The sequence below is a fragment of the Carcharodon carcharias genome, chromosome 21, assembly GCF_017639515.1.
Source record: "Carcharodon carcharias isolate sCarCar2 chromosome 21, sCarCar2.pri, whole genome shotgun sequence".
Lineage (NCBI taxonomy): Eukaryota > Metazoa > Chordata > Chondrichthyes > Lamniformes > Lamnidae > Carcharodon > Carcharodon carcharias.
Window position 1 is genome coordinate 22,248,240 of NC_054487.1, and position 12,887 is coordinate 22,261,126.

Consider the following 12,887-nt stretch of genomic DNA (forward strand, 5'->3'; position numbering starts at 1 on the left):
TGTGTACTCGCCCAGCTCTCTCTCCCTGTGTCTGATACGCAAGCTGTCTCTCTCTCACTCCCCCTGTGTGTGCTCACCAAGCTCTCTCTGTCCCTCCATGTGTGATCCCCCAGCTCTGTCTCCCCGTGTGTGATCCCCCAGCTCTCTCTTTCTGTGATCCCCAGCTCTCTCTACCTCCATGTGTGCTCAGCTCTCTCGGTCTCTCCCTGTGTGTGATTCCACATCCCTCTCTCTCTCTCCCTCCATGTGTGATCCCCCAGCTCTCTTTCTTTCACCCCATATGTGATCCCCAGCTCTCTCTCTGTGATCCCCCAGCTCTGTCTCTATCTCTGAAACCCTGCAGCTCTCTCTTCTGTGATTCCCCAGGTCTCTCACTCTCTATCTCTGTATGTGTGATCCCCCAGCTCTCTCTCTCTCTCTGTGATCCTCCAGCTCTCTCTCACTCTCCGTGTATGATCCCCCAGTTCTCTTTCTCTCCCCGTGTGTGATCCCCAAGCTTTCTCTCTCTCTGTGATGCCCCAGCTCTCTCTCTCTCTCTGTGATCCCCAGCTCTCTCTCTCTGTGAACCCCTAGCTCTCTCTCTGTCAATCTGTGTGTGTGATCCCCCAGCTCTGTCTTTCGCTCCCCATGTGTGATCTCCCAGCTCTCTCTGTGATCCCCCAGCTCTCTCTGTGTGTGATCCCCCACTCTCTCTCCGTCTGTGATTTTCCCAGCTCTCTCTTTCTCTTTCTTCATGTGACCCCCAGCTCTCTCATTCCCCCCGTGTATCATCATCTAGCTCTCTTTCTCTCTGTCTGCTCCCCCATATCTGTCTCTGCACGTGTGTGAGCCCCAACTCCCACTCTCTCTCAATCCATGTGTGAACCCCCATCTCTCTCTCTCTCCGTCTGTGATCCCTCAGCTCTCCCTCTCTCTCTTTCTGTGGTACACCAGCTCTCTCTCTCTGTCCCCACCATGTGTGATCCCCCAACTCCCTCTCTCTCTCTCTCCCCCCATGTGTGATACCCCAGCTCTCTCTTTCTGTGATCCCCCAGCTCTGTCTCCCTCCATGTGTGCTCAGCTCTCTCTCTCTCTCCCCATGTGTGACCCCCAACTCTCTCTCTCTCCCTGTGTGATGCCCCAGCACTCTCTTTCTGTGATCCCCCAGCTCTCTCTCCCTCCATGTGTGCTCAGCTCTTTCTCTCTCTCTCCCCATGTGTGATTCCCCAGCTCTCTCTCTGTGTGATGCCTCAGCTCTCTCTTTCTGTGATCACCCAGCTCTCTCTCCCTCCATGTGTGCTCAGCTCTCTCGCTCTCTCTCCGTCTGTGATTTCCCAGCTCTCTCTTTCTCTATCTATGTGTGATCCCCCAGCTATCTCGCTGCCCCCGTATATCATCCTCTAGCTCTCTTTCTCTCTGTCTGCTCCCCCATATGTCTCTCTGCACGTGTGTGACCCCCAACTCCCACTCTCTCTCATTCCATGTGTACCCCCATCTCTCTCTCTCTCCGTCTGTGATCCCTCAGCTCTCCCTCTCTCTCTTTCTGTGGTCCCCCAGCTCTCTCTCTCTCTCTCTCTCCCCTTGTGTGATCCCCCAGCTCTCTCTCTCCATCTCCCTCCAAGTGTGTGAACCCACACCTCTCCCTCTCTCTCCATCTGTGATTCCACCAGCTCTTCCTCTCTCTCCCTGTGATCTCCAGCTCTCTGTCTCCCTCCCCATGTGTGCTCCCCCAGCTCCCTCTCTCTCTCTGCTCCCTCAGCTTTCTCTCTCGCCATCTGTGATCCCCCAGCACTCCCTCCATGTGATCCCCCAACTCTCTCTCTGTGTGATCCCCCTGCTCTCTCTCTCTGTGTGATTCCCCTGCTCTCTCTCTGTCTGTGATTTCCCCAGCTCTCTCTTTCTCTCTCGTCATGTGATCTCCAGCTCTCTCACTCCCCCGGGTATCATCCTCTAGCTCTCTTTCTCTCTTTCTGCTCCCCCATATCTCTCTCTGCATATGTGTGACCCCCAACTCCCACTCTCTCTTGATCCATGTGTGAACCCCCATCTCTCTCTCTCTCCGTCTGTGATCCCTCCCTCTCTCTCTTTCTGTGGTCCCCCAGCTCTCTCTCTCTCTCCCTCACCATGTGTGATTCCCCCAGCTCTCTCTCTCTCCCCTACCATGTGTGATCCCCCAGCTCCCTCTCTCTCTCTCCCTATGTGTCATACCCCAGCTCTCTCTCTCTCTCTCACTGTGATCCCCCAGCTCTCTCTCCCCCCATGTGTGCTCAGCTCTCTCTCTCTCCCCGTGTGTGATCCCCCAGCTCTCTCGCTCTCTCTCCGTGTGTGATTCCACAGCCCTCTCTCTCTCTCTCCCTCTCCCTCTCCCTCCCTGTGTGATCCCCCAGCTCTCTCTCTCTCTATCTCTGAAACCTCGCAGCTCTCTCTTCTGTGATTCCCATTGTCCCTCTCTCTCTATCTCTCTCTCTGTGTGTGATCCTCCAGCTCTATCTCTCACTCTCCATGTGTGATCCCCAGCTCTCTCTCTCTCTCTCTCCCTCTCTCCGTGTATGATCCCCCAGCTCTCTCTCTCTTTCTCAATCTCCATGTGTGATCCCCCAGCTCTCTCTCGTTCTGGGATCCCCCAGCTCTCCCTTCTCTGTGATCTCCCAGCTCTCCCTCTCTTTCTGTGATCCCCAGCTCGCTCTCTCTATCTCTCTGTATGCCATCCCCCAGCTTTTTCTCTCTCCCCTTGTGTACTCGCCCAGCTCTCTCTCCCTGTGTGTGATCCCCCAGCTCTCCCTTCTCTGTGATCTCCCAGCTCCCCCTCTCTTTCTGTGATCGCCCAGCTCTCTCTCTATCTCTCTGTGTGCGATCTCCCAGCTTTTTCTCTCTCCCCATGTGTACTCGCCCAGCTCTCTCTTCCTGTGTGTGATACCCCAGCTCGCTCTCTCTCTGTGATCCCCCAGCTCTCTCTCCCCATTTGTGATCCCCCAGCTCTCTCTCCCTGTGTGCGATACCCCAGCTCTCTCTCTCTCTGTGACCCCCAGCTCTCTCTTTTTGTGATCCCCCAGCTCTCTCTCCCTCCATGTGCGCTCAGCTCTCTTGCTCCCTCTTTCTGTGTGTGATTCTCCAGCTCTCTCTCACTCTCCGTGTGTGATCCCTCAGCTCTCTCTCTCTCTCTCCATGTATGATCCCCCAGCTCTCTCTCTCTGTGAACCCCCAGCTCTCTCCCTGTCTATCTCTGTGTGTGATCCCCCAGCTCTCTCTTTCGCTCCCCATGTGTGATCTCCCAGCTCTGTCTGTGATCCCCCAGCTCTCTCTCTCTCCCTGTATGACCCCTATCTCTCTCTTTCTCTGTGAACCCCCGGCTCTCTCTGTGTGATCCCCCAGCTCTCTCTATCTCTCTGTGTGATCCCCCAGCTCTCTCTCTGTGTGATCACCCAGCTCTCTCTCTCCCCATATGACCCCTATCTCTCTCTCTCTCTGTGATCCCCCATCCTCTCTCTCTCTCTCTCTGTGTGTGATCCCCCAACTCTCTCTCTCTCTGTGAACCCCCAGCTCTGTCTTTTTGTGATCCCCCAGCTCTCTCTCTCCCTTTATGACCCCTATCTCTCTCTATCTCTGATCCCCTAGCTCTCTCTCTCACTGTATGATCCCCCAACTCTCTCCCCCCGGTATGATCCTAAGATCTCTATGTGTGTCTCCCTCTCTGTGATTCACACAGATTTCTCCTTCTGTGTAATTCCCTCAGCTCTATCTCTGATCCCTCAGTTATCACTCTCTCTCTCCCTATATGATTCCCAGAGCTCTCTCCCAGTCTGATAACCCCCAGATCTCTGTCAAGAGCCTATCTCTGATTGTCTGTTCCATCATCTGTGACTATTCCATGCTCCACTCAACCCCACTCTGGAACTCCCTCCCTCAGTATTATTGTTTTGCCATCGATCCTGAGGTCACAGCCTCCTTTTTGACCTTTTGTCCTTTTCTGTTCCCACTCAGCTCCCAGCTCCTGTACAGCTCACCAAGATGTCCTTGTAAGTGATGAGTGCCACGTCTGTTGTCATTACCTCCTCTCTCAGAGGTTACAACTGGAGTGTTCTCCTAATGAGTCGGGTGGTCACGAGTCACTTTATAATCCAGGGTAATGCTGCTCTGTACCCTATACACGGACAATCCTGTCCACTCAGGAAGCTTAGCTAGACTTACTGCCTGACTTTCTGCCTGTTCTATATGGTGGACCAGGTCAGATTGTTTAACTGAACAGAGGCTGGGAACTGAAACTGGAGCTTGTGGCCTACCTGACTAAGCCCTATATCAGTCAAGGCTATTGCCTATTGGACAAGCAAGGCACTGAGTAAACACTTCTTCAATTAAATCTTGAGAGATCCTGAGTATATGAAGATCCTTATTCCTCCTGCCACTTACCACAGTGAGGGACAAGCCCTCTGGAAAAGAATCCAAAGCTTGCTGATTTTTGGGTGCCACACAAATGACATCAGTGATGCCTTTGGTTTCTTTAATTAAAGCCAAGCACTCATTGCAGGGGTATCTGCTGCTGTACAGCACAGCATCCTTCAGATTCCGTTCACACCTACAGTACAAACACAAATGAAAGCAAAAAATTAACATTAGTTTTAATTGAAACTTAACAGGAGTGAGTTAGCTACAGGAGTGTTATTGGAAGAATCTGAAATAGAGTAAACATTAAGATTACTTTAGCAGTTCAGACATGGGTGTGACCCCCTCACCACTGCGTTCATAACCTCAAGCACGTCCTCAGAGTCTGTCCTCAGAGTGTTTGATGGGGACAGTATAGAGGGAGCTTTACTCTCCAACTAACCCTGTGCCGTACCTGTCTGGGGGGTGTTTGATGGGGACAGTGGAGAGTGTGCTTTACTCTGTATCTAACCCCGTGCTGTACCTAAGACCATAAGATGTAGGAGCAGAAGTAGACTTTTTGGCCCATTGAGTCTGCTCTGCAATTCAATGAGATCACGGCTGATCTGATAATCCTCAACTCCATTTTCCTGCCTTTTCCCCATAACCCTTGATTCCCTTACTGATTAAAAACCTGTCTATCTCAGCCTCGAATATACTTAATGACCCAGCCTCTTCAGCCCTCTGTGGTGAGGAATTCCACAGATTGACTACCCCCTGGGAGAAGAAATTCCTCTTCATCTCTGTTTTAAATGGGTGCCCCCTTATTCTGAGATTATGCCCTCTGGTCCTCGACTCTCCCACAAGGGGAAACAACCTCTCAGCATCTACCCTGTCAAGCCCCCTCAGAATCTTTTATGCTTTAATAAGGTCACCTCTCATTCCTCTAAACTCCAATGAGTATAGGCCCAACTCACTCAACCTCTTCTCATACTAAAATCCCTCCATACCTGGGATCAACCTAGTGAACCTTCTCTGGACTGCCTCCAATGCCAGTGTATCTCTCCTTAGATAAGGGGACCAAAACTGTTCACAGTGTTCCAGGTATGGTCCAACCAGTGCCTTGTATAGTTTTAGCAAGACTTCCCTATTTTTATACTCCATTCCCTTTGAAATAAAGGCCAACTTGCCTTCCCTATTACCTGTTGAACTTGTATGTTAGCTTTTTGGGATTCATGCACAAGGACCCCCAAATCCCTCTGTGCTGCAGCTTTCTGCAATCTTTCTCCATTTAAATAATATTCAGCTCCTCTATTCTTCCTGCCAAAGTGCATCACCTCACATTTTCCCACATTATAGTCCATCTGCCAACTTTTTTCCCACTGTCTATATCCCTCTGTAGACTCTTTGTGTCATCCTCACCACTTGCCTTTCCAACTATTTTTGTGTCATCCGCAAACTTGGTGATAGTACATTCACTTCCCTCATCCAAGTCATTAAAACATATTGTATATAATTGTGGCCCCAGCACTGATTCCTGTGGCATTCCACTAGTTACAGGTTGCCATTCTGAAAATGCCCCCCTTATCCCAACTCTGTCTTCTATTAGTCAGCCAATCCTCTATCCATGCTAATATACCACCCCAACAACATGGGGTCTTACCTCATTAAGTAGCCTTATGTGTGGTACCTTATTGAAAGCCTTTTGGAAATCCAAATATACTACATCTACTGGTTCCCCTTTATCTTGCTTGTAATCTCCTCAAAGGATTCTGATAAATTTGTTAGGCATGATTTCCCCTTCATGAAGCCATGATGACTTTGTTTGATTAGATTATGTATTTCTAAATGCTCTGCCATTATATCCATTATAATAGACTCCAACATGTTCCAATGATAGATGTTAAGATAACTGGCCTATAGTTACCTGTTTTTTTTTTTACCTGTCCTGTGCTTGATGGGGACAGTGTAGAGGGAGCTTTACTCTGTATCTAACCCCGTGCTGTACCTGCTCTGGGAGTGTTTGATAGGGACAGTGTAGAGGGAGCTTTATTCTGTATCTAACCCCATGCTATACCTGTCCTGGGAGAGTTTGATGGGACAGCGTAGTGGGAGCTTTACTTTGTATCTAACCCCGTGTTGTACCTGCCCTGGGAGTGTTTAATGTACAGTATAGAGGGAGTTTTACTCTGTATCTAACCCTGTGCTGTACCTGTCCTAAGAGTGTTTGATGGGGACAGTGTAGAGGGAGCTTTACTCTGTATCTAACCCCATGCTGTACCTGTCCTGGGAGTGTTTGATGGGGACAGTGTAGAGGGAGCTTTACTCTGTATCTAACCCCGTGCTGTACCTGTCCTGGGAGTGTTTGATGGGGACAGTGTAGAGGGAGCTTTATTCTGTATCTAACCCCGTGCTGTAACAAAAACAAAATATGCTGGAAAAACTCAGCAGGTCCGGCAGCATCTATGGAGAGAAAGACAGAGTTAACATTTTGAGTCCGTAAGACTCAAAACCAGAGATACATGGGTATCTAAAGTCTGTATAGCCATAGTCAAGACTGCATGAGTTCATGTGAAAATTGTACTTGAATCTTCATGGAGGTGGCCTCTCTCTCCGTGACAAATCTCACAATTCCCTGGTGATCACTTTGGACTCCTCCATTCTCTTCACTATTGTGAGGGTGTAATTGGCACATCTCTCAGACCCTGGTTAAGTTACTGATGTGCCTCTAGCATTCTCCTCAACAATAACTCCTGTAGTTCCTCCTCTCTGTCCAGCTGAGCAAAGTTTGGAGTGGATTGCAGATTGCAGCCTCTGACAGACACTCTGTACAGCTGTCCCTGTCACTTCAAAGCTAGCTGTACCTGTTCTGTACCTGCCCTAGAAGTGTTTGATGGGACAGTGTAGAGGGAGTTTTACTCTGTATCTAATCCATGTTGTACCTACCACTCACTCATCCCAGTCCTTACATAACATGCTGCATCTGTCTGATATTCACCCCAACTGATTGCACTACATCCATCGGGTGAATATGTGACCATCACTCACTCACAGGTCTGTTTATTCACAAAACACAAGGGAGGGGGAGAGAACGAGAGTGGAGCCGTCACAGTCACTGATACAGAGGACATCCTGGAGATAAACAGTACATCTACATCCCTCCATCGGAGAGACTGAAGAGAGCTGGTAACAGAATTACAAATATCTTTGACACACACAAAAATGTTAACTTTATTTCATCAATAACTGAACTATGAGATGTTTGAAAATGGTGCTTGTTACTCCCATGTGTTTGGAGATTCATCACATTGATTCCCCAGACTCATACTTGTTTGTACAAGTCCAATTATCATCAAGGTAAATCCCCCCACCCATGTCTTTTGATAAGCCCCTTCAAAAATATACACATACCTTTTTGTTTGCAGTCTGTGTTGTTACAAATAAAATGTCAAAAGTAAAACTACATTTAAGCAGTTCCCTGCAAATGAGAAATGGCAGTCTTGGAGACATTGCATGCCACCTCACCACACTCCAGCCCTTTGATTCAAACTTAGAGTTTTCGAAAAGGGGAAAGCTGTACAAGTTCAACATCCTGATTCGCTAATGTGCAATCAGAGAAAAGGAGAACATTCAAATTAAACTAGCCTCAGTAGCAGCGAACTGCAATAAAAAACCAGCCAAAGTGTTTTGTGACTAGCTCATCATTGAAATGATAAGAGCAGATGAACCTGACAGAGTTAAAAATATTTTATGAAACCTGCACATTTGTTCACTGCTAAAAATGATTTTTCTTCTGATGATGATCATCACAAGACATCCAGCCAATCATCTGCGCAGATACTCACACTGCAGTGCCACAGCTAGAGAGTTCGTTGGGTTTTCACCTGGTGATTCACTTTCCACATGTGAATTCGAACTGACACAGTGACAGGGACAGCTGTACAGAGTGTCTGTCAGGGGCTGCAATCCGCCCCAAACTTTGCTCAGCTGGACAAAGAGGAGGAACTACAGCTATTGTTGAGGAGAATGCTAGAGGCACATCAGTAACTTAACCAGGGACTGAGAGATGTGCCAATTACACCCTCACAATAGTGAAGAGAATGGAGGAGTCCAACGTGATCACCAGGGAATTGAGAGATTTGTCACGGAGAGAGAGGCCACCTCCATGGAGATTCAAGTACAATTTTCAAATGAACTCATGCAGTCTTGACTATGGCTATACAGACTTTAAATACCCATGTCCATCGACTTAAACAGAATGACAAGATACCTTATCTGTGGCCTCATTGATCTTGGTCAAGCTGGTCTGTAGCAGAATGGTACGGGTGATGTGACACTGGCTCAGGAAAGGGTTGATGGTGAAATAGAAACTCCACTCCAATTGCTTCCACTTCTTACTTGATGTTTCCCTCCCCCAGTCAGTACCCAACATGCTGCCTCACCTCTCAGGTCTTTGGTGGGACACTCAGGGGCTCCAGAACCCAGATGTTGTCGACTAGGAGCATCTCAGCAATCAGAGGAGGGATCTGAGCTCTGCTGATGTAAAGTGGGATGCACCAAGTCGAAACGATGGGAATTGTAGGTTCAAGCAACTGTAATTCACCAAGAGTATGCACACCAATGTTTGACAAATTATGATGTGGTTAATTTTCCTTTTTGTTATAATGTGACATGAGGTTTAATGAGTAGCTGTTCCAGTCTCATCCATTAGTGGGTTCCGAGTGCCAACTTGTTTCATGATAAATTTGTGTATCCGCCAGCATTGATTGGGTGTGTGTGCATTGGGTGGATGTGTGGTTGAAGGATTGTTTAGTGGAAAGGCAAGGGAGTGGGGGGGGGCGCACGGAATGGGGAGGTGTTGAACAATAGTGGAGGGTTGATACTATTGGTAACTTTTGTTTGTTATTTATTCCAGTCGGAATAATTAACTGAACTGTCCGAGGACGTCCCTATCATCCTGGGCAGCTGTTCTGCCGGGAGCTCCATCTTCATATTTATTCTCCTCCTCTTCAATATTCTCCTCAATCAAAGAACCCTGATGAGCCCCTATGATCTCCTGCAGCTGTAAGCCTCTGCTGTCCACTGTTGTCCAGGTCACAGCACATCGCCCTGATTATGGAGACCCTGACTGCTGAGTACTAAAGGACACCACCAGCCCTATCCTGGTACCTGAAACACATCTTCAACATTCCAATGGATTGCTTGATGACACAGCTGGTGCTCATGTGACCCTCACTATAGCTCTCCTGCTCCTCATTAGTGGAATTCCTCACAGGTCTCATGAGCTTGGTTTGAAAGGGGTATGTATCCCTCATCTTTCACACTTCGACCCTTCAATCTGGTTCCTGAAATGAAAGCCTACACAATGTTGGTAAGAATGTATCATGACAGCTGCCAGGGAATCTGGGAAAAGTATTTGCCTATGTTGCCCTTGTCAGACTGTGGATCTTGGCTGAATACAGCTGCGTCAAATCCCAGTGTGGTTTCAGGACTGTAAAACCTACAATTGACATGATCTTCCCAGCAATGGCAGCTGCAAGATAAATGCTGTGGACAGAGGAGCCCGTTGTATATTGTCTTCATCGGTCCCACCAAGGCATTCGACCATGTGAGCAGAGGTGGTTTATTTACGCTGCTGGAGAAAATTGGCTGCTTGATGAAGCTGCTCAACGTGATCTCCTCTTTCCATGAAACATGATGGGTAAGGTTAGCATCAATGGGGCAGCACTGGAACCTTTTGAGATCTGCAGTGTGTTCTGGCGCTGATACTCTTTGGCATATTCTTCTCTTTACTGCTCTCATGTGCTTTCAGGTCAACTACAGATGGTGTCCACTTACATACCAGAACTGATGGAAATTGGTCCAGCATTGCTTGCATGAGATCCAACAAGTCTGTGGAACAGCTTCAGTAACAAATGAACAGACTCTCTCACACCTCTATTATGTCATGGTCCAGGATGTTGCCATACTGCCATCTATCAGCATCGACAGTGCAACCCTGGAGGTTATTAATAGCTTCATGTATCTAGGCTCCACAATCAACAACAATCTGTCATTTGATACTGAAAACACACACATCTCAAAAGCTGCAGCTATTATGTCTAAGCTGAATAAGAGTGCGGAACAACAGCAGCCTTACTGAGAACACTAAAGTGTGAGTCTACCAAGCCCATGTCCTCAGTGCACTCCTCAACTGTGGTGAGACCTGTACAACATATGCTAGGTGGGAGAAAAGGCTGAACAGTTTCCACCTGCACTGTCTCCGACGTATCCTCAGCATCTTTTGGCAGGACAAGGTCACCAACTCAGAGGTCCTGGAGCTTACTAATTCCATCAGCACACACTCATTGCTAAGCCAACGATCTCTGTGCTGGCTTGGCCGTGTTCATCGGATGGATGACAGCCGTTTGTCTAAGGACCTTCTGCATGGTGAATTGGTCACTGGGCGTCTATACCTCCGCTACTATGGTACCTGCAAGTGAGATATGAAGATGGCAGATATTGACCATGCCAGCTGGGGGACAGTTGCTGAGGGCCATGCCTGCAGGAAGCTGACTATTTGAAAAAGCATTAGAACGGGTAAGCCAAAATGAAAAGTTCAGCTAGCCGAGAAAAGGGCCCAGAGTAAACAGGCCAGTGAATTGTGCACCTTCTCAGCCCACTGTCTTCCTCTGAGGCAGAGACTGCCATGCCAGAGTGGAGCTCCTGAGCCACAGCAGGTGACGTAACACAGTGATCATAATATAATAGAATTTCAGATACAGTTTGAGGGTGAGAAATTTGAGTCTGAAACTAGCATCTTAAACTTAAATATAAGTAATAACAAGGGTACAAAGGCGAGGTTGGCTAAAGTTGAATGGAAAGTAGGTTAAAAGGTAATGCAGGCATTTAAAGAGATATTGCATAACTCTTGGCAAAGATATATTCCAGAAAGAAAGACTCCACGAAAAGGATGCACCATCCGTGACTAACTAAGGAAGTTAAGGATGGGATCAAATTGAAAGAAAAGATGTACAATTCTGCAAAGATTACTGGTAGGCCAGAGCATTGGGAAAATTTTAGAAACTAGCAAAGAATGACTATACAAAAATAAAGAGGGGAGAAATTGGATTATGAGAGAAACTAGCAAGAAATATAAAAACAGACAATAAAAGCTTCTACAAGTATATAAAAAGGAAGAGAGTAGCTAAAGTAAGTGTTCATCCCTTCATTCCCCAGATTGGGGAATTAATAATGGGAAACAAAGAAATGGCAGAGACTTTGAACAAGTATTTGTACCCAGCTTCACAGTAGAAACATAGAAAGTATCCCAAGAATAGAAGAAAAGTGGAGGCAAAAGGGAGGGAGAGACTGAAAACAATCACTATCACTAGAGAAAAATATTAGGAAAACTAATGGCACTCAAGCGTGAGCAGTCCCCTGGACCTGATGGCCTGCATTTTTGGAACCACGGCTGAACCACTCTGTTCACAACCTTGGTGTTATATGTGGCCACAAAATGAGCTTCCAACTACTGCCTGGTGCCATCACTAATCTACCTATTTCCACCTCCGTAACACTGCCTGACTCTCTCTTCCTGCCTCAGCCCAGCTGCTGTTAAAACCTTGTTACTTCTTAGACTTGACTATTCTGATGCGCTTCTGCTGGTCCCTGGGATCCTGACATCATCCAAAACCCTGCTATCCATGTCCCAACTCACACCAAGTCCCATTCCCTCACCATACCTGAGCTCACGATCGATACTGATTCTCAATTAAGCAATGCCTCAAGTTTTAAATTCTCATTTTTGTTTTCAAATAACTGCACTGCCTCGCCTCACCCTAACTCTGTAATCTCTCCCGGTCCTACAACCCAGACATCCGTGTTCCTCTAAAGCATCCCCCAGTCCTACAACCTAGATATCTGTGTTCTTCTATAACCTACCCTAGTCTTACAACCTAGATATCTGTGTTCCTGTAACTCTGGCTTCTTGAGAGCATGTCTGATTTTCATTGCTTCACTACTGGTGAATGTTGATACAGTTGCCGAGGCCTTAAGCTCTGGAATTTTCTCACTAGACCTCATTGCCTCTCTACCTCACTTTTACCCTTTAGCCATTCCTTAAAACCTACCTCTATAGTTGATTTATTGGCCATCTGCCCTAATTCTTCTTTATGTGGTTTGGTGTAATTTTTTGTTTTATAATGCCCTTGTGTAGTGCCTTTGGGATGTTTTATTACATGAGAGACACTATATAAATATAGCTCGTCATTCCTGTTGTTTTCATTCTAATACACTCCTGCAAGGTCTCTCATCTGTCACCGTCTGTAAGCTTCAGCTTATCCACAATTCTGCTACCCCTCTCCTGATTTGCACCGAGTGCCATTCACCTCCCATCCCTCTGTTTGCTGATGTACATTGGACCCTTGTCCAGAAACACCTCAAGATTTGTTTTCAAATCCCTCGATGGCTTCACTCCTCCCTATCTCTGTAACCTCTTCCATCCCTACAACCTTCCAAGTACTCTGCACTCCTACAATTCTGGCCTTGAAAAGCCCCAAGTATTTTTG

The 12,887-nt window shown here is 47.3% G+C and overlaps 1 protein-coding gene across 2 annotated transcripts in view; it reads right to left on the minus strand.

Moving 5' to 3' along the window:
• Positions 1–12,887, minus strand: part of LOC121292987 — a 228,994-nt gene that overhangs the window by 66,704 nt on the left and 149,403 nt on the right. For both annotated transcript variants that reach the window (XM_041215514.1, XM_041215515.1), the window contains exon 18: positions 4,387–4,552. In XM_041215514.1, the coding sequence (XP_041071448.1) occupies positions 4,387–4,552 (166 nt within the window). The remainder of the gene's footprint in view (positions 1–4,386; positions 4,553–12,887) is intronic.